The 26184-nt window shown below is 36.6% G+C and overlaps 1 protein-coding gene across 1 annotated transcript in view; it reads left to right on the top strand.

The window, feature by feature from the left end:
* The window catches only part of csmd1b (CUB and Sushi multiple domains 1b), a 283651-nt gene that overhangs the window by 83959 nt on the left and 173508 nt on the right, over window positions 1-26184 (top strand). The window contains exons 5-8 of the mRNA XM_086174557.1: window positions 11623-11817; window positions 12622-12829; window positions 23312-23424; window positions 24385-24462. Of these exons, the coding sequence (XP_086030683.1) occupies window positions 11623-11817; window positions 12622-12829; window positions 23312-23424; window positions 24385-24462 (594 nt within the window). The remainder of the gene's footprint in view (window positions 1-11622; window positions 11818-12621; window positions 12830-23311; window positions 23425-24384; window positions 24463-26184) is intronic.

Genomic DNA, 26184 nt, shown 5'->3' with positions numbered 1-26184 from the left:
TCTGGTCTGCTGACTCTATAAAACGGGAGCTACAGGGACATCATGAAAGGGCATTCAAGCTCGGCGGCATCATGGTAACTGTTAATTCTGTTCATGATGTATTCATAAATTGTGGGTCCAGTTTTTGACTATGAGATTGGGTGTGTGCAGTTCATTTGCAGTCATTTTCAGCCAGTCTTGCCAGTCCATTGTATTCAGTTTAATATCTACTTTTTGTGTAGTAAATTCTAAATCAGATTTAAATTGAGATGTTTTTTTTTCTCAATAAGTTGGAGCTCCATTTAAGATAGTAACCTATTAACCCAGTTTCCCTCCTATCATGTTGACCAGCTCTCTCCCTTCACATCCTAACACTGGCACCATATGGTTGTGATGTCAAGTTGGTTATCATAACCTTAATTATGAAACCTATTTTGCATATAATCGAATTTCTTAAAATTGTAGATTATAGATTTGTTTTACACGAGCAATCCTCGATCACAAGCATCTACTACAGTATGTAGCAAGTTTCAATTATGTATTTTTTTTTTTTGTGTGTTGTGTTTTTTTTCATTCTTGAGACATTCTACCCGACAAGAAACTTAACTTAATAGTCACACTGACTTGCTACTGGTCACTGAAACCCTGTGAATTACACTTTTAGAAATGAAAGAGGGCTACCTAATTTGTTCTCTGTTATTTTATTCTATTTTGTTTAATTTTAATTTATTTGTGCTGTTGGATTGCCACTTTCCCAAATATCTGTTATGATAAAGTAATAATAACTTCGAGGGATTAAATTCCTGCAAGATATTTGTCTTTTACAAACAGGGGTTAACAACCCTTAAAAAGGTTAACTATTGAACTTTAAAATTTAAAGTATTTTCATCATATTGCCAGCTGTAAGTAGATAATTCTTAGGATGAACTTTAATCTTGGATTGTGTCATGAGCAAAAAATGTTGGATCATATGGATTTAAAGATTGATCTCAAATCAGTTTAATCTGTATTGCTCTTATAGGCTGATCTAAATAGGGTCAGCAGCTAAAAACACAAAACAAAACACTAGCTGAGCACTAAAAATGTTTTACAGATATTATTAGTCTAATTTATCCTTGCCAAAAAAGTGTACTGTAAATCACAGGAAAATGTTGAAAAAATTGCATATGATATAAATTATCATAGATAATCAGTTGTTATTTAATAAAGTTATTGTTTTTACATGATGACTTAATACATTTTACTAACCAAGCCAGCTTTTCTTTCTTTTTTCAAATATCACTTGGGCTGAGGGCTTGATCTCAGCACATCTTCATCTAATCACTATTTTTCTCTCTAATTTTTGTTTACAAAGTCAAACCAAAGTGGCACTTCATCAGTCTGACTTACAGAACGTTTTCTTCATGACAGATAATGCCCGGCCTCTGTGTTTTAACATCCAATCTCCTTTTGTCTGTCTTTGTAAGGGAAGTCTGTTTTGTCCTTTCATCGCTTTAGACTCAATCGTAGCTGAGCTCAATGGCATTATTTTCAGTTTCAGAAGATCTTTCATTTTCACATTTAATGTGAATCAAGTGCAGTAAGTGTTAAGTTAGTATCATAAGTTGTTTTCAGCCAGGCAGAACAGAAAACAATGGGGCTCCTGCTGTGACAGTGTTGCATGACTGACTTCTGGAGAACAGTGGTAAATCAGACAAGATGATACACAGGGGACTGCAGCAGAGCTGAAAATTCAGGGCCGGCATGTCATTGAGCGTAGCACTGACACCAGTATGAGTCCGAAAGCAGTCTGGCCAATGAATGATAAGATATTTTCCCAAGTGGGCTTGTCAATAAATTGGCATGGTTACCATACAGACAAGGATACTCTGAGACAAAATATAATGCTATTCTTTTGCAAGTATCTCTGCAGAGGTTTTGAGGGTTTAACAGAACAAATGTGGACAGCCCAGCTGCAACAAACTGGTAGAGAACCAATAGATGAACAGTGTTTGCAATCTGGGAAGAAGGTTTGAATAAGTGATAAGGACACAGGTGAGCAGGCCTGAAAATCAGGTGACAGGTGATGAATGTGACATGGCAGGGGTCAGATTGAGAATGTCAGGTAAGACAAAAATGCAAGAAAGAAGAGAAATTATTTTGGGGCTTTTATCTCAAATAATTTTGAAAAATGAATCTGTGTGAAAGAAGAAACTATCGAGTGACTCATGCAATCTAATGAATACCGTTTATAATGTTTTTTCCCGTTAGTATTGAGGTGGCATCTTAATAAAGCTGTGTGTGAGTTTTGTGTGTGTGTGTGTGTATGTATGTGTATTTGTGTATGTATGTGTATGTGTGTGTGTGTGTGTGTGTGTGTGTGTGTGTGTGTGTGTGTGTGTGTGTGTGTGTGTGTGTGTGGGTGTGTGGGTGTGGGTGTCAACTTGGTGATATATGGCTATAGCTGTGACATCGAGTATACCCACGATTCCATGCTGCCCAAGGGACCATGAACTGTCACCTACCAAGGAAATTGACTGCTTTGTACGCATACAAAGTTTGACACAAACACATACAGATTTGCATGGGTGCAAAGACAGAGACAGAAGCAAATACGCATCAGTTTACAATTACCCGCTAATGGAAGGACAGGCTTGTCCTTAAATATATACAAAGATAAACACAACTCAGACACAGAAACACACATAGAGATAAATGGATTCACACATTCGTGCAGCATGAAGACAGGCACACACGCCAGCACATCCATTCATTTTGTATCATGAGTTGACAGATGTAAATGTGCCCAGAGGACAGCAACACTAAATGAAGATGCATTAGACGTTATTTAGTGTGTGTGTGTGTGTGTGTGTGTGTGTGTGTGTGTGTGTGTGTGTGTAACAGAAGTAAAAAAAAAAAACTGAGCCAGGAAGAGAGACAGAGAAGATTAATGTCTATTTAAACATTCGAGTAATGAACACAAGTGTTGTTATTGTATCGATCTATTGCATGGGCCCTTTTCATGGCAGACATCTTGACTTGTGACTGCAGGAAAAGCACAGGTGTAAATATCTATGGTATTTAGATTCCATCAATAGTCTTAGTAAGACATTAGCCAGTGAGAAAGCACAAAACTACAGCCTCAACCAAACATTTGTAGCGATCACTAATTTTCTCGAAGCTGCCTATGCCTTTTTCGGCCTCAACAAGTCAAAATGTTGGCGAAGGAAAGTATATATTGCATGCTAATGTGTACTTTGTCATTATCATATTTTTGCTAATTTCTTTCACTCTATTTAGGTTAGAAGTGGGTAGAAGCCATTAGGTTCGCGTCGGTAATTGGTCAAAAGGAAATCCTTTACACTAACTATACGAGTGTGTGGAGCTATGAAAATGGTTTGTTATATATAGTTGTAGATTACTATCTTGCATTTTTCCCCATTTTTTTCAATTCAAAGTTGCCTTTTCAACTCTAGTTTTTTAAATTCCCATTTTCATTAATGCGTTTATTTTTTTCAACATGAGAAAGCAACAGAGTTATACTATTTGACTATTTTCAGATGGTGTGTTGTTGTTTTTCATTTAAGTTGTTCAGACCAGTGAAGCTCTCTGGTGGCCTTTAGAAAAAAACAATATCTCTGCCCTGTTACAATATACAGTTTACAACCCACTTACATTCAAAGTAGAACATGGTCTACCTTAAATAAATGGCATAAAACATTTTTAAAATATTTGGAAACTTCTGAAGCTGAAAAGAAATACCTTATAAATGCTAATATAAGAAACAGTGTCACTAAGATTTAAAATAATTGAATCCTTGTCATGTTATTGCAAAAATTTCTGTGAATAAAACCAGATATTGCAAGATGAGAAAATATATTTGTTTCTTATTAAAGCATAGTTGCAATTTTAAAGGAGTTGCATTTGTTTTTAAATCAAGTCTGAGCTGTGCTAGATCCAAAAATCATATTACCAAATAATAATAATAAAATAATAAAATAATAAAATAATAATAGTGCACATTTTCCTTTTCACAACAAATAAATTAGGATGTATTTTATGTTTTGAAATATCAGGCTGACTGATATTTCCCCAGTTTGTCCCTGGCAACACTGTATAGCCCCAGGCTAGGTCACTGTTACCATAGTAACCAATGGCCTGGAGCATCTTTCCACAAAATACCATTGTGATATCATTGTTACACATTTGATGAAATTAGCAGAATAAATCAAAGAAAAAAAAAAGAAGGTAAAAAAATCTCATGCCTTATATCAGACCATTTATTATGTTCTAGTTCCAGAAACAGTCCTGAGGCTTGTATACATTTTGAATATTTATATATTTCTGGTCAGGGAGTAACTGAATTAATTTTACAAAATAAATACATCAATGTTTAAGTGCAACAACGCAACAATACCCATTCTATATTTCTACACAAATGACTGATAGTCCGGTGATAATACAGGAGTTAGCTAAAGAAATTGAAAGAAAAAAATTGATACATTTAATAAGATAAATTACAGCAGCACTAAATCCATTGACAAGCTGTTAGCAAGCATTGCCAACAGAATTGTTCTGAACAGAAATATTCTAAATGCTACATTCCTGTCAGTTCCCAAGAATATAGGCCAGGTAACATTTTTCTTTTACCTATGCTGCCCTCAGCTGGGAAGCCAAACAGCAATTTTACATTTTAAAGAGATCATTTGTCATGTTGTAACCTGATATACTTAAGATTACACATTGCCTTAATGCCTCAATTTGCCACAGGGGCAACATATCTATCAGCATGCAGCTTTATGTACCAACATGTGATAGCTGACTTGGCTGAATGCACTGAAGGTGAAAGAGTAATCCGCTACGGGCGGCCGCTCCGAGGCTGTTTGACAAAATGAAATTTGCAGTGATGCACTCATGGCACTTTAGACACCACCTAAATATTTGAGTTTAAAAATGCTAATCTCACCAGGTCTATTATTAAATCAGCAGATGCATATGTTAAAAAGAAAATAAATTAAAAAAAATTGAATGGTAGCAGAACATTTATTTCCAGCATTAAAAGGAGGGACTGGGCTCTCTCCAAGCGATACATTCCGAATTTAAACGACTGAATTGAAATCTCCTGCAAGTAATTTTGGCTCCATGTCTGTTGGTGTATATCCAGTGAATCTGTGGTAGGAGAATTTTATAGTGCTGGCCATCACAGCTTGGGGATAATCTACACTACAGACCAATATTTCTTAGTTCCATATCAAGCTGGAAAAGCTGCAGAGACCTGGTGTTTAACAGAGTGTAGCTGCTACAGTGATTACTCTGTTTAGCAGGTGATTGATGAGAAGCACTGCTGGAAATGCCACTTGCCCTGCTAATATATTTTCACCGGGGGTACATATAGTGAAGGTAGTCTTAATACATTTCAATACATTTACATAGAAGCAGTGCAAAAGAAATGTAGCTTTTACGGTGTCTATCTATCCTTCCTTGAGCTTCGTATGTTTTAGGTATTCCAGTGAAAATAGAGAGAAGAGGGGTGCTTAAAGACAGATAAGGAAAGTTATATGTATAGCCTGTGTATTGGAAGTGTTTGTCTTTATACACTGGAGTTTATTTCTCTGGCATTGAATACTTTGTAACTTATGACAGTACAAGCTTCGGTTCATTAGGCTGTGGTTTATTGTATGACATTCTCTGTGTACAACATTGTGAAGTCTGTACTCTGATTGTCTTCCTTCACTTATTATCGTTGGGAATTAAAGCTGGAAATATAACTACCTGGCACACTTAAAAAGGAAATTTAGCCTCCATCTGTAATGATTGTGGTTTACGGTGCAGCATGTCGCACTGAATATGAACCAAACCAAGTGTAACCAAATCAGGCCAACATCAACTATTAGAACATCATCTAATTGCAAAAAGTAAGCATAAACAAAAAAAACAAGAGAAAAAAAAATAAACGTGTTTTAGAAATACCCTGTGGTTCATTAGGACAACATGATTTTGCAAAGACAAAACACCATTTACATAAACCATTTCTCTACAATGAGTTTTGCAAATATAAAATACATATCACAAAGTTATGTGCCAAATATCTATATCAGAATACATGCAAAGAGACAACAATAGCAAAATAACCACTCTGGTGATTCTGGTCTTATTCCCACTCAGACTGAGTGGGAGTACAACCCTTTAATTTGAGGTTGCGCTATAAATTTAAATCCCTCCGAGATTTAGCCAAGTGGAGATAAACTGCCCTGCAAGCCATTGGGGACTGTTTGGAGTTTCTCTTTTGCTATCAAGACTGTGTTCTTTGGTAGAAAAGATTACAGAAGAGCACATGTGTCTTTTATTTTAAAGTTTCTGGAGACTTTCAAGAAAACTTTAGGAATCCTAGTAATGGACTACAAGTAGCATCACACTCCATTAGCATTATACGGTAGTTTTCACACACAGACTCCTCCCTTGTGTACCAACTTAGTGGCCAGCGAGGATGAGGTTGCTGAATTTTAATGTGCCACCTGCTGTTGCGGCGGGTGAGATACTCATTTTTGAACGAGCCGTCATCACAAGTATAACAGAAAGATGTGTAAACTGTAAAATCAATTACATGCATTTTGTTCATTTATAATTATATAATTATATGTGCACCCGCACAAACACAAACACAGAGTTTGAAAGGTATATTTTCTATCTACAGTACCAAGAAAACTGCATTGGTTTCCGGATTTGGGTTTGCGTCTCAATCAGACGTTGTCGTCATAGAACGATGAGGCATGACTTGAACATTTATATCTTGTTGTTTTTTTTCTTTTTCCCTTTTTTCATTAAGGAAGCTGCCTGGAAATGTACTCTACACTCCCTGTGTATATCTAGAAGATTTATTGTCCCCAGAGGCAAAACCACATTCACTTTCCCTCAAAAACAATGGAATGTCATGGCGACAGTACAGACAAAGCATGTTTAACTTGTATTCTTTTTTTACACTCACTCACTAATACATCTAATGGGATCTACACATTCAGCAGAATTAAAGTTACTAATTAGGTATGGATCTTATCGAATATGGTTTCACAAGTGTACCACCATACTAAGATGTAATCCACTAACTTATTTGGAGCAAAGGTGTGCTCAGAGGAGGACGACCCCTGTAATATCTGTGACATATCAAGTTGACACATTCAAACAAGGGGAGCACCACGGGTGGTGAGGGGCCTTCAGCTGCAGCTGTTGGTCACAGTTGGCCAGGAGCACCATTAGTGTTAGGTCGGTTAGAGTTATTATGTACTATGTGTCAGTGGAGCTGTTAATACATTTACACTGTGGGAGCACTAGCAGTGCTGGGGAGTCCATTTAGCTGTGGGGCTTTGGCATTTTTCCAGCAGCAACACGACAGTAAGAATCATAGATCAAAGAAGTATGCAATTGATGTTTTTAATACATATACACCATGGGAACCAAGAGTAGGTGTTAATGGCTTATGGATTGTTCCCACTGAGAGATGCTTTCTCTGTGAACTGAGGGTCCCACGAGGGATGTGAGAGGAGAGGTGGTATGTAAGTTCTCGTGGTCCGTGGCATCTCTTGATGTATATCTTTGGGTATTTCATGGGGGTGAAGTGCAATATTGAGCAGTATCCATCCGACTAGTGAATTTACATTTTTAATTGTTAATATTATTAAAGATTTAACTCAAGAGCAATATATTTTGATTGACGTCAATTCCAACTCGTGAATTTGCTTGTGCTAAGCAAAAAAAAAAGTATAAACGTTGTCCCTCTTAGCAAGAAAGTACATAAGTAAATCACATTTCCAAAGGTTGAGAAATGTTCACATGTCATATGCAGCAAATAACGTGATGGGTAACAATATTGTTCAGTCAAATAGCTTTGAGTTTGTCATTAGAAGCGTATTGATTTAGTGCCACATAAATATTACTTTTGTATTATGAAACTACAAATTTGTTATCTGCTACATGTTGTGTCTACGTTTTAGGGTTGTGGGGTTTGACCTTGGGACAATGCAGCTCGATAACATTGGATGTTTAATGAGGATTTCTCCATTAAGGAAATTATTGCTGAAATGATTTGTTGTGATTCACCTTCAGCTTTCTTTGCTTTGCACTCATCACTTCCAAGACAACCTCTGTTGTGTGGAAAGTCAGAGCTTAAGAAATGGGAGACAGCACAGTTGAACTCACTTTTGTTCAAGCTAGAATGCTACATTGACTTTCTAGAGAGTGAAACATATTCTGTGCAAGTTGGCTTTTTGCAAGGAGTGGCTGCCTTAGTACATCTGAAAGATGACACAATAAACACTGTACACGACAAGCAGAAGACCTGAATCCGAAAAAAAGGAAAGAAAAAAGGACTTCTCTTTAACTGTGACTTTTGATATGGACAAAAAAGGTGTAATTCGTTCCAGCAACCATATATATATATATATATATATATATATATATATATATTGGTTGAGTGTCCATATATATATATATATATCAGGTTGGATCGTTCGTCATAGATATGTGTCAGGGTAAAAGTAAATGACTGGGGCATTTAAACATCGATATAGAATTGCTTTTTGTCATATGACATCGATAGAGAGAATCTAACGCGGTTCGCTGAAAATTTGTAATGCACTTTAAGGGAGGAGGAAGGAATTAAACAGGATCAAAGAGAAAATAGGATACAATTTTTGATATACAATGTTTCTGCAAGACACCTGTGATTTATCAATAACAGAACCCTTCATCAAACTCCCTCTCATCCTGTTCCTGTCTCCCTTACTTCCTCATTCCCCCTGGCTCTAATCTCTCATTTCCTTCGTCCCTAATTTGTTCTGTCCATCTTGAATCTTTTTACCTTTTCAATCCTTTGTCCTTTTTCTGTCTCCGAACTTTTCTGTCTTCTCTTCACATCACTTTTCTCAGTCTTAGCTTCATATTCTGCCCATATTCTGTCCTATGTTTTAACAGGCTTTTGTATGTCACCATCAAACAGTTTCTTTAGCATAGACTTGAGACAGAAACACAAGGGCCTGCCTGAGGGCTGTGGAAGGCCCAAAGGGACAAACACAGGAGATGCTTCAGACACTCTCAAAATACAGAAACACACGTACAGACACACACAGGCATGTGCAGCAGTTTTCATTGATGTTGGTATATACTGTATATTTTAGTTGTGTATGAAAAAAAAGAATCCCTTAAAATCTCAGTTAATGAGTTGAAGAGTAGCATGCACTATTCATAGTTTACATAATGTAATGGCTTTTTAAAAATAACCTCGAATGATCAAAGGAGTCATTAAGTCATATTCAAGTTACTAGAGAATCCAATTGCAAGCGGTTATTTTGAACTTCAAGTATGAGGGTTTGGTTAAATAAGCTTGTACAGCAGATTGAAAACAAGTACAACAAATCAAAGCGTTGCGCTCCCAGTGGAACTCTAAAAACAGTATAATTACTCCCGTTATTTTACTTTCATTTTTATCAAAATAATATGGAAAATGATCTTCGTAAGAAAACTGCAAAAACCATAGATTACTCTGCACTCTTCTATATTATTTTACTGATCAATTTACAGTATCCATTCTACACTTATATGGTTTGGTACTTGAGGCAAAACAATTTGAAATGTCATTAGTCAAATTAGATTTTGTTTATATCACAACAATATCATAAACAGTTTTTCTCTAAGGAACTTATAATCAGAGTAAAGTGCAAGCTGTGCAAAAGATTGAGAGAGGGAAAGCAAGAGAGAGAGAGAGGAGAAAACCTCCGGAAGAGCATCAGAGGGAGGTTTTCTCTCCCATGAAAGCAAAGGGAACCAGGATAACATTAACAAAATTACAATACATAATACAAATTGAAGTAGGTAACCCAGGGCTCACCTTACACGAGGGCAATGTCAGCTGTTACCCCCTCCAACATCTGTTAGCACCACTGACTATCCACTGTTTTGCAAACGTCAGGAAAACAGGCACACTACTTAACATTACACGCCTGAAAAGAGAACAGTCCTGGAGCAACAGTGTTAGGGAGAATGCAGCTGTAATTGGTTACATGATTATTTGTTACAGAGACTACTAAAAAAACACAATGTCTTGAAAATGAGTGCATTATTTTTGTCAAAAGACTTCCCTAGACACTGGTCTACATGTGGGGATACCTCTGTGCATCCGCCTGGCTAAATTACGCCAGCTTGCCAGACCTAGGACTGAATGGTCATATAAGTGTGACTAATGGCTTGGCTCTGACCCACAAGTTCTTTTATTCCCTGCTTTTGTAGCCTCTTCCCCTTCCTCATTCCATCCTCCAGTCAATGATGTAGTTAGGGGTTTGAAATTGGTTGAGTGTCCAAACTTGTTAAAACTTATCAGATGACATGTTTGCACTGAGGATGCTATGGTCAGCTGGGTTTGAGTAACTTTACTCTGAAGCGTGACTTTCTACAGATAATAAGTCAATCAGATTAAATTAAACATGTTTTAAGTCTCCCGCCATCATTCACCTCTATTCTTTTGTAAAGAGCTTTCCCCTCTCCTTACCTGTCCCTGTCTTCTTCTCCTCTCACTTTACTTTTCCTCTCCTTTCCTTCCTGCTGTAACTCATCCCATGCCAGTCTATTTTTTTATATTTTTTCCTTTCCTCTTCTTCCTCCTCTTAACCTCACCACTTCTGTTTTCTATCTTTCCTATTTCTCTGGGTCTCCCGGTGAAGCTTTGTCTAATTACTATGCCAGGAGTTAATTGGAACAGTGTGCACAAACACAAACTGAATGACTGGATATCCCTTACATATAGACAGGCTGCATTCAGGTCACACACACACACACACACACACACACACACACACACACACACACACACACACACACACACACACACACACACACACACACACACACACACACACCTTGCAAGTTAACATGCTCCAGTTGTACAAATACACATAACACACCGTGCACACCAGGATTAGAATCCATGGAGTTCATCCAAGTTGTACTAAAGCTACTGTGTTGCTGCCCCTTCTGTGGAGCTAAGGCATGTTGGCTACAGTCAGTGATTGATTTTGGCCTAGTTACACCATGAGCTGCCTGTAGCTGCTCCCACTGCTGAGCTGTGTCATCTAAGACCTGGCAACAACACATTCGCATGGGACACAAAAGGCCAGCCAGCCACAAACAACTAAATACAGTACACTCACCCTGACATGTTTTTTGGTTTTCGGCAGATCAAAAGCAGATTGCAAATCTTTGGGATGTTGAAACGGACATTTACGGAAGGATCCTCTGAAACTAATTTAAATTTGGAGCTCAGAAATCTTCCAAGAGGCCACTAGAGTTTACCTTATTTGCAGAAATCTCTCCTTTAGAAATTGAGGTAACACGATATCGCAAAGAACATTTAGTGTGCTTGGTTTACTTGAACAAGAAATTAAATTATATATATTATCATAACTAAACACAGATTAGCTCTAAGAATCACTACTTTACACATCTTCATGCACCTTGTATTATTTTTGATATTGTGAGAAATGAAAGAAAAGACACAAGGGGGTACACTTGTCTGAGTGTTTTGTTAAAGAGAGATGTAATCAATTGCACAAAAACGTTAACATCAATGACAACAACAACATCACTTATACATATTCTGCTATTTTTTCTTTCTTTCAGTCTTGCCTAGCCATACGTGTGGTACCCCTGGACTGATTCCAAATGGAGTCATCCATGGAGCTCGCTATAACATGGGAGACAAAATCAGATACAGCTGTGAATCTGGTTTTGTCCTGGAGGGACACAGTATCCTCACGTGTATTGTTTCCCCTGGCAGTGGAGCCCAGTGGGACTTCCCATCACCGTTTTGTAGGGGTAAGAATTTTTTTTCATCATCATCAAAAGCACCAACTTACACATATTCATGTACATGCACAATCCAATACTGCCTATAACTGTTGTATGATTATATATATATATATATATATATATTTATTTTTGAGTCAGTTGTGTGTCTAGAGGAAAAAAGACCTCTTAATAGAGTTAGCCAAGCTACCGGGGCCATGAGAACTAACGGACCTTAACATGAGGTCACTGAAGATGGGAAGCTCTTGCTTATTGATTATTTTTAAATCACAGCAAGGTCGGGCTCAAACTTCATAACGCACAATATTATGAACCAGATGGAGTCCAAAAATTTTCTCAAGAAAAGCCCTTTTAATGGTTCTTTAGGGAATGAACTGCTCATTTCTTCAAATCCAGACTGCAAAGCTTCCCTTAATTTTGTATATCCTGCTTTCTCTCGTACTTTTCATGATAGATTGGTGCCAAAACATTACTTTCCCCCAAATGTAACAAAATACTCATAGACCTACATTGGCATTAATTAATCCTTGCAACAAAAATCACAAATTTTGTTGCATCATTGCATCACAATGATTAGGACTCCCACAGTTGTTTTATTATATGAATGATAATAATACATATTACATATTGCTAAGCGATGAATGAGTTTGTATTATATAGTGAGTAAAATAGATACCAATTAAAAACAGAAAAGAAAGGAAAGCACACATTCAAGGACCCAAATAGTCTTAATGAATATAAATAAGGTTTGTGTGTTACAAGTGTAATATATCAAATGTGTAGTTACTACTATTTTCTCTCATTCATCTGTAGCTGAGGGAGCATGTGGCGGTACACTACGAGGCACAGCAGGCTCAATATCCAGCCCTGGATACCCTGCAGAATACGACAACAACCTGGACTGCACATGGTCAATCCTGGCTGAACCGGGGGACACAATAGCTCTTGTCTTCAATGATTTCTTATTGGAAGACAAATATGACTTCCTTGAAATCAGTGGAACAGAGGCACCAAGCATCTGGTAAGAGTTCTTCCGTGCACTGACTGAAAATTTGGAGTACAACAAAACTCAGTATTGCTACTAAAATGGTGACTAAGGTCAGAAATATAGGATGGAAAAGGCACCTTAATGTTTTCCTGTAGAATAAGATGAGGAAAATGTTTAAGAGTTAGTGGTATTGCAGTGACCTTCAGTGCAATATAGAGAATCAGTTTATTATCTTGCATACCTACAGTAAATGAGGATGTTTGATACTTAAATAGAAGTAATAGTGTAATTCCTCTTTTTATTTATATAGTTATGAGTTTAGAAACTCATAACTTATGTTGATTTTCCTGCCTTATTTTAATCTAATAGAGAACGTGATAGACTGCTGTTTTCAATCATATTTACTGTCAACATGCTTTGGCATTGGCACCCACTTGTGCCTGAACACATTCTGATTTTTGCTGTTTGAATTCATGCTTTCATTTTTGCAAAACAAATATTTGTATTCTAACAGAAGTGGAGGCTGTGGTTCATCATGCAGGGTTGTTAATACTTGAAGTCATTGAGACTGCTGGGACACTATAGGGGTAGAAAAGTAAAAAAAAAAAAAAAAAATAAATAAATAAATAAATTACTAAATGAAATGGAACAAAGAAAAGAAAATGGGCTAAAAGTAGACTGGCAAACACAAGGAGTTCCTGTGAAGCCAACTAGTGCCCTGTGATGTCAGTATCATTCAACTTTAACAGGATTATTACATTTCTCATTTGCTTCAATCAGTCTGCCATAATTTCAAATACATATCAGGCTGATAAAGAGCACATTTCTTGGTAATTATGACCAATCACTCCGCACTGAATTCTATCAATAGTTCTGCACTGCATCCTTTTTGGGGGCGGCGTAGTGCAGGTGGGAGAGCAATCATCTTTGGAACCTGGTTTGATTCCTGGCCCCTCCGAGTGTGTTGAAGTGTTGTTGAGCAAGACACTGTTCCACTGATGCTGGTGGATGCCAGCCTACTGCTCATGGTTCATCTATGATGGGTTAATTGCAGAGAACAAATTCCCCCAAGAGGGGTGAATAAAGGATGAATAATTATTACTCTGAGTGAGCAGCATTTATTATTATTTTTAGATCAAGATTATTGCTGTTTAAATTGTGTTCTTCTAAATTTGATTATTCATTTCAGCAAGCCCTTGTATATCCTTTGTTGAAGAGGACACTTATTCATTGTCATTAGCCCCTAACACTCAGAAAGTAAAGAGATAATCAACATTAAGAAAATCAACACTTAGAATGTCCTTAATGTCCTCAATATCGGAAATGTGTGCAGCATTGTGCATGTAATTTTAAGGAACTTACAAATATGAATTTATATCCATAAACAAGCATGCAAGCTGGTTTTATAAATTTGCATATTACAAAGTAAATTGATGTCAATTGCAATGATCATTCTTGAGTGTCTCAGTGTCTGATGTCTAATCAACCTCTTGTAAGAACGGCTCAGTCTTTGCAAGATGATTATCCGCCCAGTATCCTATATTCAATTATTTGGATAATCAATCATAATTAATTATAATAAATCAATAATAACAAAATTGTACATTTTCATGTACAATGAAAATTCTCATTTATTTTTTTTTTACATATTAATTTCAATATTTTACCATTGGGATTTGTCATTATTGCTTTTTATCATACCACTAATCAGAAAATTAACATGGCTATTTCTATTTTTTGAATTAAGTATATTCTGACATCATCCATGCTGGAAATAATCAACCAGTTCAGTTTCTGCTGAAAGAGCATTTAGTTCAAGCTGATTCATCGTTTAAAAATTCTCCTTTTGTGCATAATATGAGATTCATTTGTGGACAAAATTCACTGATGACATAGGGTATATGATGTGTGGTCTAATAACTGCAATATATTTTCGGAAAAAAGGGAGCTTCATATGTTCATAATTCCCAAATTCCATATTTCCTGATGTTGCAATCCCAGATCCCAGTACAGATCACTTTTGTTCAACTCCAACCCCAACTGACAGTTTCTTCCATGTTTGGAAAATTAGTCATGACTGCGGTGCAACTTGCAAAAGAGCAGAATGGATAGGTCGACAGATAAATACGTGGATTGAAGGAGGCAGCGAGAATTACACCAGTTAGAAACAAAAGAATGAAGAATAATTGCTCATTTAGTCCTGTCACCAGCCAAGTTGTACACACCGACCATGACATTCTCATGACAATACCCCGTGTGTGCGTTTGAGCATCTGAGTATCAGATCTTAAGTGGCCTCCTGCCAGCGTGAGCTGTCATTTGTTTTCCTGACAGATTAGATACATGTAGTTTGTCTTTGACTGGGATAATCTTGACAAAAAATATGGGAAATAAACACCACCACTTAACATCACATTAAGCAGTGGCTACCTCACAATGTTTTCAAATTCCTTGAAAGTGCCATGAGAAAAACACTATTGTAAATCAATTAAAGTCAGTTTGGATTGAACACACACCTTCCCTTGATCTACCATATCACATAATGCACTGCAGCTCTTCTGAAATGTGTTGTTATAAACAGGACCTGATTGGAACAAGATTGGAACACCCGTCACGGACCACAATGTCTGAGGTTTTTCTGCCAACAATCACCACCTCAATCTGTGTGTTGAAGCAGATGTTCTGGTGAAGAGCAACAAACATCGGACTTTTCAGTGGGAGACAGGTGTTTGAATCGTGTTCAAATGTTGCTCATAACGATAGCTTCCCCAGTATACATATATACATATATATATATATATATATATATATATATATATATATATATATATATATATACAAGTCTGTCAATTCCTACTGACAGAAAGCTGGATCTGGTCCGGGCAATTATTTGGTGTGGGAAGGCAGTAACTTGATTGTATACCACATCGGTATATCAACATGGTAACGACTAACAGTGAGAAGAAAAAAAGAGGACAGAAACATGTAAGCAGCAGGAAGAAAAATGCTAAAAGTAGAAAGTAATATGTCATCACATTTTTAAATAAATATCCAAACACAAAAATAATATAAAGCTTTCGTAGCTTCCAGCAGAAGTACAAATACCTAATGGAGTGATAAAATCATTAAGTCTGGGTAGGGGAATCCATATGCTTCTGAAATAGTCCCAATAGGGAAAAAAACATTGCTGAAAAACAGAAGAAACCCACAATCGGAGCAGACAGGAAGCGTGGCATTAAAAGGTTGTGGCCATTTCCTGCCTTTCAATGGGATTAGATTGTCTCATTGTAACATTCATGGAACACTATTAACCCTTCCTCTCCAAACTCTTGAGAGGGTAAGGAGAGCACAGGAGAGGTCACCCTGTGGGCTGGTCATGCGGAAACCATTCTAAAACTCACTTCTGACTGAACAGTTTGGAATCTGACTTGTCATAACAACCCTAAACACATTAGGTTAGATGAATAAAACCCCAGTATTAGCCGCACAGTCCCGTATTGCAGAAGGAGGTAATTTGGCAATTTGTTTGATGAGCCACCACAAAAGCCTTGTGCATTGCAACAAACATTGCTCCAGTTGATAAAAAATACCACTTACTGAGATTCACCGCTGCAAAAATAGATAGAAGCGAAAATTAAAGGACATATAATTTTCTTGCAATGTGTTTTGGAATAATAGAAATAGGATAAAGAATTTCGATAGCAAAAATATACATCAACATTGAATCTTTCAGTTGTTTACTGTCCATATCAGTAGCTAATCTTTTGTCTTAGCCTTTATAAATACTAAATTATCATCCAATATGGTGAGGCAATGCAGTTGTATATGCTTCAGTGGGATTCTGCCATGAACAATCTATGGTAGCACTAAATGCTTTTCTCCATAGGAAAGATTAGGATGATTGACTCTTTCATTGAAGCATTGGGGCAGGTCATTGTAAAAATGACTGGCAGCTGACAGGACCACTGTGACGGGTTATTCCTGTTTACTGAGAGCTTTGCTGATTGGTTGTCCCAAAAGCAATTTCCTGTCTCGTGTTCCTGTCGTCTGGTTGGCATGCTAAATGTCGGGTCGACTAGCATTTCAAAACCCACATACTGAAAAACCCTCAACATACATCTGCACAAATGCACATATGTTTGGGTAGACACATACACACACACACACACACACACACACACACACACACACACACACACACACACACACACACACACACACACACAGTGTGATTTTGGTTATTAAAGTACCAATTTCATTCAAGAAATAAAAGATGTTAATATTTAATTTACTCATCCCTTAGTATATTTACTGAAACTACAATATTTCATACAACATCCAGTTCCCCTGAGCATTCCAGTCAAGATTAAAAAGAGGAGATGTTCAAGTGATTGACTTGAAATACATGATTGTGGAATTGATATTGAAAAGTTTAAAGTTAAAGACCAGCGCTGTTGCTCCAGCTGGACATTTTAATTTAGACATTCCAGCAGTTATTTAGCATTAGATTATGATTTTTTTTTTACTTTCTAGTGTCTTTAGTCAAAGATATATATAATTTAGTTGTGCACCTAATTCAATTGTCAAGACTTCCCCATTTCAATTTCAATAAGGTACCTTCACTACATTACAAATTAAGAAATCAGCAAAGTACAGAATAAATAAATAAACCCTATACGTTTTTATGAACAATTAGAAAAGCAAGCCAGCCTTTGTTGGGGTTTTTCAGAGCACTTTATTGTGTTCCCCTATTCACCTATTTATACGCCCACACTTACTCTGATGACAGAGGCTGCCATGCAAGCCATCGACCCCCTCATCATAAGCATGAAAGGGTTCAGTATGGTGTTCAAGGACACTTAGACATGGTCTGCTGGATGTGTGTGTGTGCGTGGGTGGGTGTGTGTGGGTGTGTGTGGGGGGGTGTTGGCAACTGCTAATTGTCAGACCACCGAACATCATCCTGACTCACACTGTGAGTGAATTGAGCACCACAGAAAGGGTATTATGAAGTTCTTAATTGGGATAATGTATGCCTAATATTTAATGAATTGATTTCATAAAGCTTTGTTTAAATATTTGTTTAAGTAAAGTTGATTGAAAAAAAGAGACTGTCGTCCATGCAGAAGAGGTTGGCTCTTTAGGAACAGATTTTGATTCATGCCTATTTTCAAAAGTCCATTCTAGATTATTAGAAATTAATAATCTCCATGTTTGGTAGGATTTGGTCTTTACTATTATTACTATTCATCGGTAATATTTGCTTATACCCATATAATTATTTTTTAAAGAGTGATAGAATGAAATAAAGGGAAAAAAGGTTACATATAAATATTACTACATGTTTCAGTACATTGTTCATGGCTTTTTACCTCTCGCCTATTCTACTCTTTAGCCTCTACCCTCTTGCCCTTTTCTTTTTGCTCTATATTTCATGTCTCAGCTTTGCAACTCTTTCTTCTTCTATTATCTGCTCTCTCAGCCCTCTTTCATTTCTCAAGTCTATTTTGATCTTGCTATCCTTGCTCTCTGCCATATCACTCTACCAAGGCACAAGACAAACAAAATTGCTGAAAGCCAGACAGTGTCATTTTATTCAGCTGAATGAATCCTTAGACTGGTAAAGGCCACACCGTTGCATGAGGACTAGGGGCAATGGTTCATCACATTTTGGTATTGTGTATTTTAAAGACGGTCTTGCCAGTAACCACAGTATTAGTAATTACTTGTATTGCACGGTTAATACCTCCTTAATACTTCATATGTACACTATTCAATTCAGCACTTAACATTTACATTTAATGTGTTTACTGCTGGTGATCACCTTGTGATCATGTCCCTCTTTGCATAGTAAAATTTTCAAGATATTTAGTGCTTACATTTTAAAAATGCAAATATTGCATCACGTAAGCCGACGGATACCTTTTACCAATGAAAAGTAATTGTTGAAAACCAAAGACTTTGGCCTAGATTCGAAAAGGGCACTAATAGACACATGACTCAGTGTTAATGTAGGAGAGGAGGCAAAGATAGGTAGCCTAAAGAGGGTCAAGGTCAGTTCTATTGTCACACTAGAGGCCAGCCTTGCAGAGTAACATACAAACAGTGACATACAATAAAGCATTCAACTAGTGTAAATGCAATAGTTCAGCAAGAGCACCGGCAGCTGGAGAGGCCACCTAATCTGGGAATATGGAAGGTAACCCATGAGCTGGCAAATGCTTTTTGTAGTAAACCTTGACAGCATCGAGGCTATTCTGATTCTGATTCTCGAACAGGAACAATCTCTTACTGTTCTGACATTTTGAGGATAAAGCTGAAACATAGTTACACTATTATAATAAGTCCTTATAGTCCTTAAAGTCTACAGTCCATAACAACAGGCTCCATTTACCAAGATGTCATCACCTCTTGAAATTTTTAACCTCCTATTTAGCATTGGCATGTTTGTTGGAAACCCTAACCCTAATCCTACCAATAAAAAATAATCAGTTTAGAAAACATTTCAATTGAGGAACAGTGAGGCCCCCAACATCATTGTGAAGTGACAGAAAACTAGAAACCTCTGGGCTCTAGCATGTTAAACAAGTGAATGATGTGCTGTAAATAAATGATAGCTTCAGCAGCCGCTTGCACCAATTAAGGCGTATGTCAATTCAGTCCAAATTTTAGTGCTTTTTTTCCGAGACTATTGTAAAAATTGGTACTGAGAAATAATGTCATGGAAAAAAAATGTGAGGCCAATAAAATCAATTAATTAAATAGACAAATAAAACATACTCTGGCACTGTCACAACCACATTTCATTTGCACTGTATATCCGTGTCTTGATTAAATCACTATTTATGGAGAAGGTCTATACAGTACAGTGATTCACAGGCACAGCATCATGGCTTCATTCAACAATTCATACTTCAACATGATCAGTGTCCCAGGAATTTTCCAAATGAGTTTTTTTTTTCTTTTTTTCTCTAGTTATTTGAATTAAAGATTAGAGAGGCTGCTCTCAATTGCTGCAAATCTTTTGCATGCAGTTATAGCATCTATACAAGTTGTTTTCTCAACACTAATGCATTTGTTCTTCCCACTGCCAGATGAACCTTGCAAATTGCAAGGTAAGCATTGATTTATCTGTAATGGCTATGTCCATGTCACATCCAGAGTACACATATGACTTATTTAGATACAAATTTCACACACACACACACACACACACGCGAGTATGTGTATGTATACATATATATATATATATATATATATATATATACACACACACACATATATATATGTGTGTGTGTGTGTGTGTAAATGTGTATATATGTATATATACATATATGTATATATTATACTATTATATATTACTATTATATATGTATATACATACACACACATCATATGGATGAGAGGGAGAATAGAGGAGTGCTTGTCTTTCAGTTGTAGTTGTACTCATAAAATTATAAAAATGTGCCACAAAGCATTAAAATAACTTCCAAGCTCTGTATATCCCTTCCATTTCTGTTTTGTGACTGGCCCTCTCTTCTTCTGTTGTCTGCTCCTTTTACATCTGTCAAACCCCTTCCTCTCATCTCATCTTTCTTCATTGTCTCCTTCCTACATTTCTAGTTCTACCATTTTTCTCTCTGTCTCCTGCTCCACACCTGCCTCTTTGTTTTAAGAGTTTTCCCTTTTTTCTGTGATTTGAACTTTTCCCTTTTTAGTCCATTCTTCTGTCTAAACCTCAACCATCACTCAGTTCCTTCCATTTTCACTGGCTTTCATATTTGTAATGACCAACCTCATTTTCATTTGCCTTCTTGACTCCCGTCTCTTTCAACCCTTCCTAACATCTCTTGTAATCACTTGGAGGTAGCTTCTCCTAACCCTTTCTTGTTCCTGCTCATTTAAGTGATTTTCCCTCCCTCACCTTCTCTCTTGTGCTCTTCATCTATCAGTCCTCCTTTTCCCCTCCTTATTCAATGCTGTATTTGTCCATCTAACGAATGACATTTATTCCTCTTGTCCTATAACCTGGTTTACTGCAGTTTCTGATTGACCTGTCCATCATTATTTCTCCTCTCCTCTTCTCTTCTCTTCTCCCGAGTTTCCTTTTACCATTTCACGCCACCCCATTTCTTGAACATGTAGTAGTCTGTCCCCTTTTCTCCTCTTAAATGTACTATCTTTTCTGTTGTCCTCATATTTGACCTCTTTCCTGTGTCAGACATCTGGCCAGTTCATATGAATAATGCAGAATATGCAGCATATCTCCTTTTAAAAGTCTCATTTTTTTGTTCTTTGGCACAGGCTTGACTGCATTTCTCTGATACGCTTCACACAGTTCTTTCATTTAAATGTATCACACTTTTTGAGACTGTAATGTTTATTGGTGTTCCCTAAACTAAACACCAAGTGGACATAACCAAAGCACATTATGTGCACGTTAAGATACCTGCCCTTTTTTCAAATCTGTTACTACACTTATTAAAACTATTTGTGTTGATATTTTAAAATGTCTCAGAAGCAAATATCACAGGTCTACAGCTGATATACAAGCACAATTCTGACAGTAGAGGATAACTATAAAATGTTGAAATATTTCTAGATAATCTTCCTCTTTTGTTTCCTCAGTATAACTCAGTAAAACACCTCCTTTTTGTGTAACTTGGTAAATCCACCATGTCAACACCTAAAAATAAATAAATGAGTGAAAGATTATGGCAACCCTAGTTTATGAGATTTGCGTTATTCCCACTACACACGTTAATTAATTCAAGACAAGTACAACTATTGTGTGGTCTTCCCAATTTATTGTCAGACTACTTTAGCAGACCATTATATCTTAGGTCATGACTTATTGTATCTTGTGTTTGTGTGTGTCCCATTATTCACTTCAGTTCAATTCAGGATTATACAATTTTTTTTGTACCTAAAAACTAGTCACAATACAATTTCATTTTCTTTCTCTATCGTCACCATCAGGCCAATTTATTATAACTGCTTGTGTATACACACAAAATCACATATGTACGTACTCGAATGCTTAAGCACACACGTGCATACACACAGATCTTTGGTAGCCTGATGAGGGACAAAACAGTGCTGCTTTTTTTCACTTTTCCTCCTCAACCATTGCTTTTTGGTGTTTCTATGCACTCATCCCGTTACATGATTTTGATATTATCACAATTCCCCTTCTGTCCCCAAAAAGGACCATAGATTTTAAAAGTTTGACCTTAATTCAATGTGTTATGGCCCATTGTTCTTGGTACCGGCAAGGGTAGCTGCCGCGTTAAATGCACCACATAAACCAAGAAACAGACTGTATAGATGGAACTATAACATCTTATTTCAATAAAAGCTCACAGAATGCAATAACTAATTATACATTATTACATGTTCTTTATCACTGCATTTGTTGTTGATGCATTTTTTGTCACATGTCTCTAATATCATAGAAGAGTATCATGGCATCAGTATCAGACATGACTGCAGGAAGAACTTGCATTAAATCCCACTAACTAATTAAGTTTGATTGTTAACCCAATAAAACACTATATTGTTGCCTATTCATTGTGCGTAATAGCCAGAGTGCCTTATGGCAAACACATAACGGACGCATTGTTTAAGCTCATAGTCTGTTGCTCTGATGTTCCTGGACTGTTTTTTTCAGTCCTATATTTAGGAGTTGATGATCTTCCCATCTGTATTCACAGAACTTTGTGTCTTCTATAATAAGCATCCAATACAGTCCTCCAAGTCGTGCTCTTAATATTTTTATCTATCTCTCAAATTTGTTTCTGCCCTTTTCATTATCTGACTTTTCCTTCCCTCGCTGGTTTTCTGTATCTACCTGCATCATTATTAAAGGACAGTTAAAGTGACTCTAGTTGCTCTCAGGAGGATGATAGAACATTGGCTTCCAGGCAGTCTCTTACATCATTTCCTGTATCATTTTTTTCCTTTTTTGTTTTCTTTTTACCACCGCTTTGGTTGCCGTTGGTTACAAAATGCAAAAGCAGCTAAAGCTGATGTAACAGTAACCATAGGCAATCAACTCATCTTCTCAGTGGAAAAGCTTTGGAAATTTAGTTTATTTGAAGCTGGGAGTTTTCTGACTTTTTATTGCATTCCTATTTTCACTTCTTCTCCCATCAAACATTTGCTGAGTATTATCTGTCACACATGTATACATCATATCGAAGTACGAGCAGCAGAGCTTTGTAACAAGATGTGTCTGATTGATCAAGTGGTCATCAGCTTTTAGCTATGTCTCCCACTCCCAAATGTGGCAACTTACAGCAACTTACAACATATTGAGAAACCATTAAAATAATAAACTACCACTAAAAATTGTAGCGATCTTACAATAATGCATCTAATTAATAGATAAAAGAAGCAAGTGCAAATGATGAAGGCTGACTCATTTAACACGTGACTACATGTGTCGATACATGAATCTTTGATTGATTGTAATTCTCTGTAATAATTCTTTGTAATAATTTTCTTTCTATCCAAGGTTAACTGGAACAACCCTGCCCTCACCGGTCATATCAAATAAGAACTGGCTTCGGATACATTTCACTTCAGATAGCAACCATCGACGAAAAGGATTCAGTGCTCAGTACCAAGGTATGATAATTCTTCTCCATCTATTAATTAGAAAATGTTCTAAGCTTCCCTCTCATCTGCTTTTTCCTTCAGGATCCATCTTTTTTGGCACTATTTAAGATAAGATAAGATAAGATGAGCTTTATTGATTCCCATAGGGGAAATTCTTTTGTCACAGCAGTGTAACAGTTATAAGTCTCAATAATATGAATATAAATCGACAAACAATTAGAAGGCAATTAGAAAAAGCAAAAGACATTCACAAATAAATAGACAACAGAGATAACAACAGCAACAACGTCAAAGATAAGAACAGAATAACAGAATAAAATTTAAAAAAAAAAGACAGTAAGGGTGAAAATAGACAACCAAAGTAAACAACAACATAGACAGAGTGACAATAGCAATAGCAAGAATAAAATAAATAAACAAAAATAGACAGAATGTGGGTGGGCTGAGACCAATAAGGATGAATATTAGACAACAGAGAGAGGGCATGACATGAGAGTGGGTAAGGTAGTGAAGTGCAGCACATATGTAAATGTGTACATGGTGGTGAAATACAAGAATATTTTTGTTAACTGTCATCAGTATTTAGTTTTCAAGTCTTCTTTGGTACAGCAGATTTCTGCAATAGGACTTGCCCAGCCCAAGTTTTCACCATCTACATATCAGGGTTCTAAACTATTAGGATGGCCACTCAGTATAAACCAAGCAAAGGTCACCAGCAATGTAAATTACATTTTCACACAACTGTGGGTTTCACAAATCTATCTCTTGCAGAGCATAAAATGAAAGGAATGCATCTAAATACTCCTCCTCCCCTCTGCTTCTTATGCTTTTCTCATCCCTCATCGTCCTTGTGACTCTCAAGCTCTGCTCTATCCATAGTTTTATTTGTGCTGCATTATAAATTGCTGGGTGTGTGAGAAAAACAGTATCCAAGCAACTTTGAGAGCTAATTTTTATTTTTTTCTACAGTGAAGAAAGCAATAGAATTGAAGTCCAGAGGAGTCAAGATGATGCCTAGCAAGGACTCCAGTCACAAAAACGCAGTCTGTAAGTAAAAGCCCAAATGTGTGTTCAGGCTAATGAAGTTGCTTTCTGCAGTCTATTCACTCTTTTTCTTACTCTCTTTCTCACACATAAACATACGCAGAGGCAGAAATAACATTTATGGTCCCTCTATCTTTGCCAGAATGGGCCACTGGTTCATAGGAAACCAACTCAACCAATAGAGGCTATTTGTATTTATGGAAGAGAATGCCAGACAGTGGGGAAAGGTGGTTTGGCAGCACTAGCAGCTTTAACGGTTTTAAACAAAATGTCCCCTAAAAATTTCTGTTACTATTAATAGGCACATTTTAATTGTGGCTCAAGGCATGAAAGTGATTTGGTATATTTGGCAAAGCAGGCTGAACTACTGTCTGAACTCCAAGTCCAAATGGCTCAGACTTTTTCTAGATTCCTCTGCTGTACACTGCCAGTTCTTTTCTTGGGGGAAACAATGAAACCGCTCAGAGGAAGAGAAATTTAATGTAATAAGTCATTGAAAATCTCATCCTAAGAAGGGCATGACATGAAATATCAAGTCTTGCTTTCACTCCTAAATTTTATTTCTGAAAGGTTCCCTCGATACCTTAGTTTACATATGCATGAATGCACAGATTGCATTTTAGAAGGACAAACACAGCTGAAACATAGATTTGCCCTCTTCAGCCACATTTAAATTCCAAATTAATTCAAATAGATACATTTTTTGGAGGGGGGGGGTGTAAATTTAATGCAAAACAGGTCATTTTTTGAAACTATTTTTCAGCAGGGTTTAACAACTTTTACTAGTTTAATTTTTTTTACCATTATTTCATTTTTTAGTTTTATAAGCATCAACTATTACATTTTACATTTTGCAAATTGAATTACAAATCACTGTTATAATTATGTTGCTATTCAGGATCGTAACACAATAATGATGAACATAGTTATTCAGACGGAATGTGTGTGGTGAACATTTTTCTCACCAACTGCCTCTCCAATCTACAACTCAGTAACACAACTTAGAAATGGTAACGCAGCTTTTTAATTATCCTGCAAGGCAAAACTCCATACCTCATCTATTCCCTAGCATTTAGATTCATAATAAAACTCTCATCTAGAATTTTGCAGATTTACATGCTCAGTCAAGCATATCTTGGTGCAATTACTATTTGTGTTGGGGTGTATGTGTGTGTGTGTGCGCCATGTACTAGTGACATCCGATGTGTTTCCAAAAATCAATAGTGTAACTTTTGTGTGTTTCTGCCTTATGTCAGAAAAGCTCCAAACAAAATGGTTCTTTTGATATTCATTGGATCTCAAACAAACACGCACACAAACACACAAACTCACTCAGAGGTATTCAGAGAGAGAAATAGAGAAAGAAAGAGTTTGGAGGGAGCAGACTTCTGTTTTCGGTTTTCTATCTTGCAACTGTGGTATTTGGTTAGTTATCTCCAGCTTTAATGTAAATGCATCAAACTAAACAAGTATAGAGCCTCACATAAAGCCTTAGAAACGAGAGAAGAAACTATGTTTGCTAAAGATAACAAATAAAAAAAAACCAGTCAAATCCAGCTGCAAAAGTCTATTAACCTTTAACCATTGACTGATAGTTTCACTCTAGAGTCCATATGTCATATTACATTGATTTTTTTTTCTTGATATCTATGTAAGATTACAATGAATATAGAGTAAATAAACATAGAGTTACATTGACTCCTGAATATAACTATTCCAGCCACA

Source organism: Fistularia commersonii, chromosome 27, assembly GCF_037954325.1.
Source record: "Fistularia commersonii isolate RoL2024-O1a breed Wild chromosome 27, RoL_Fcom_v1.0, whole genome shotgun sequence".
Taxonomy (NCBI): domain Eukaryota; kingdom Metazoa; phylum Chordata; class Actinopteri; order Syngnathiformes; family Fistulariidae; genus Fistularia; species Fistularia commersonii.
Note: the sequence above shows the minus strand (reverse complement) of the source record. Positions and strands in the feature narration are given on the sequence as shown.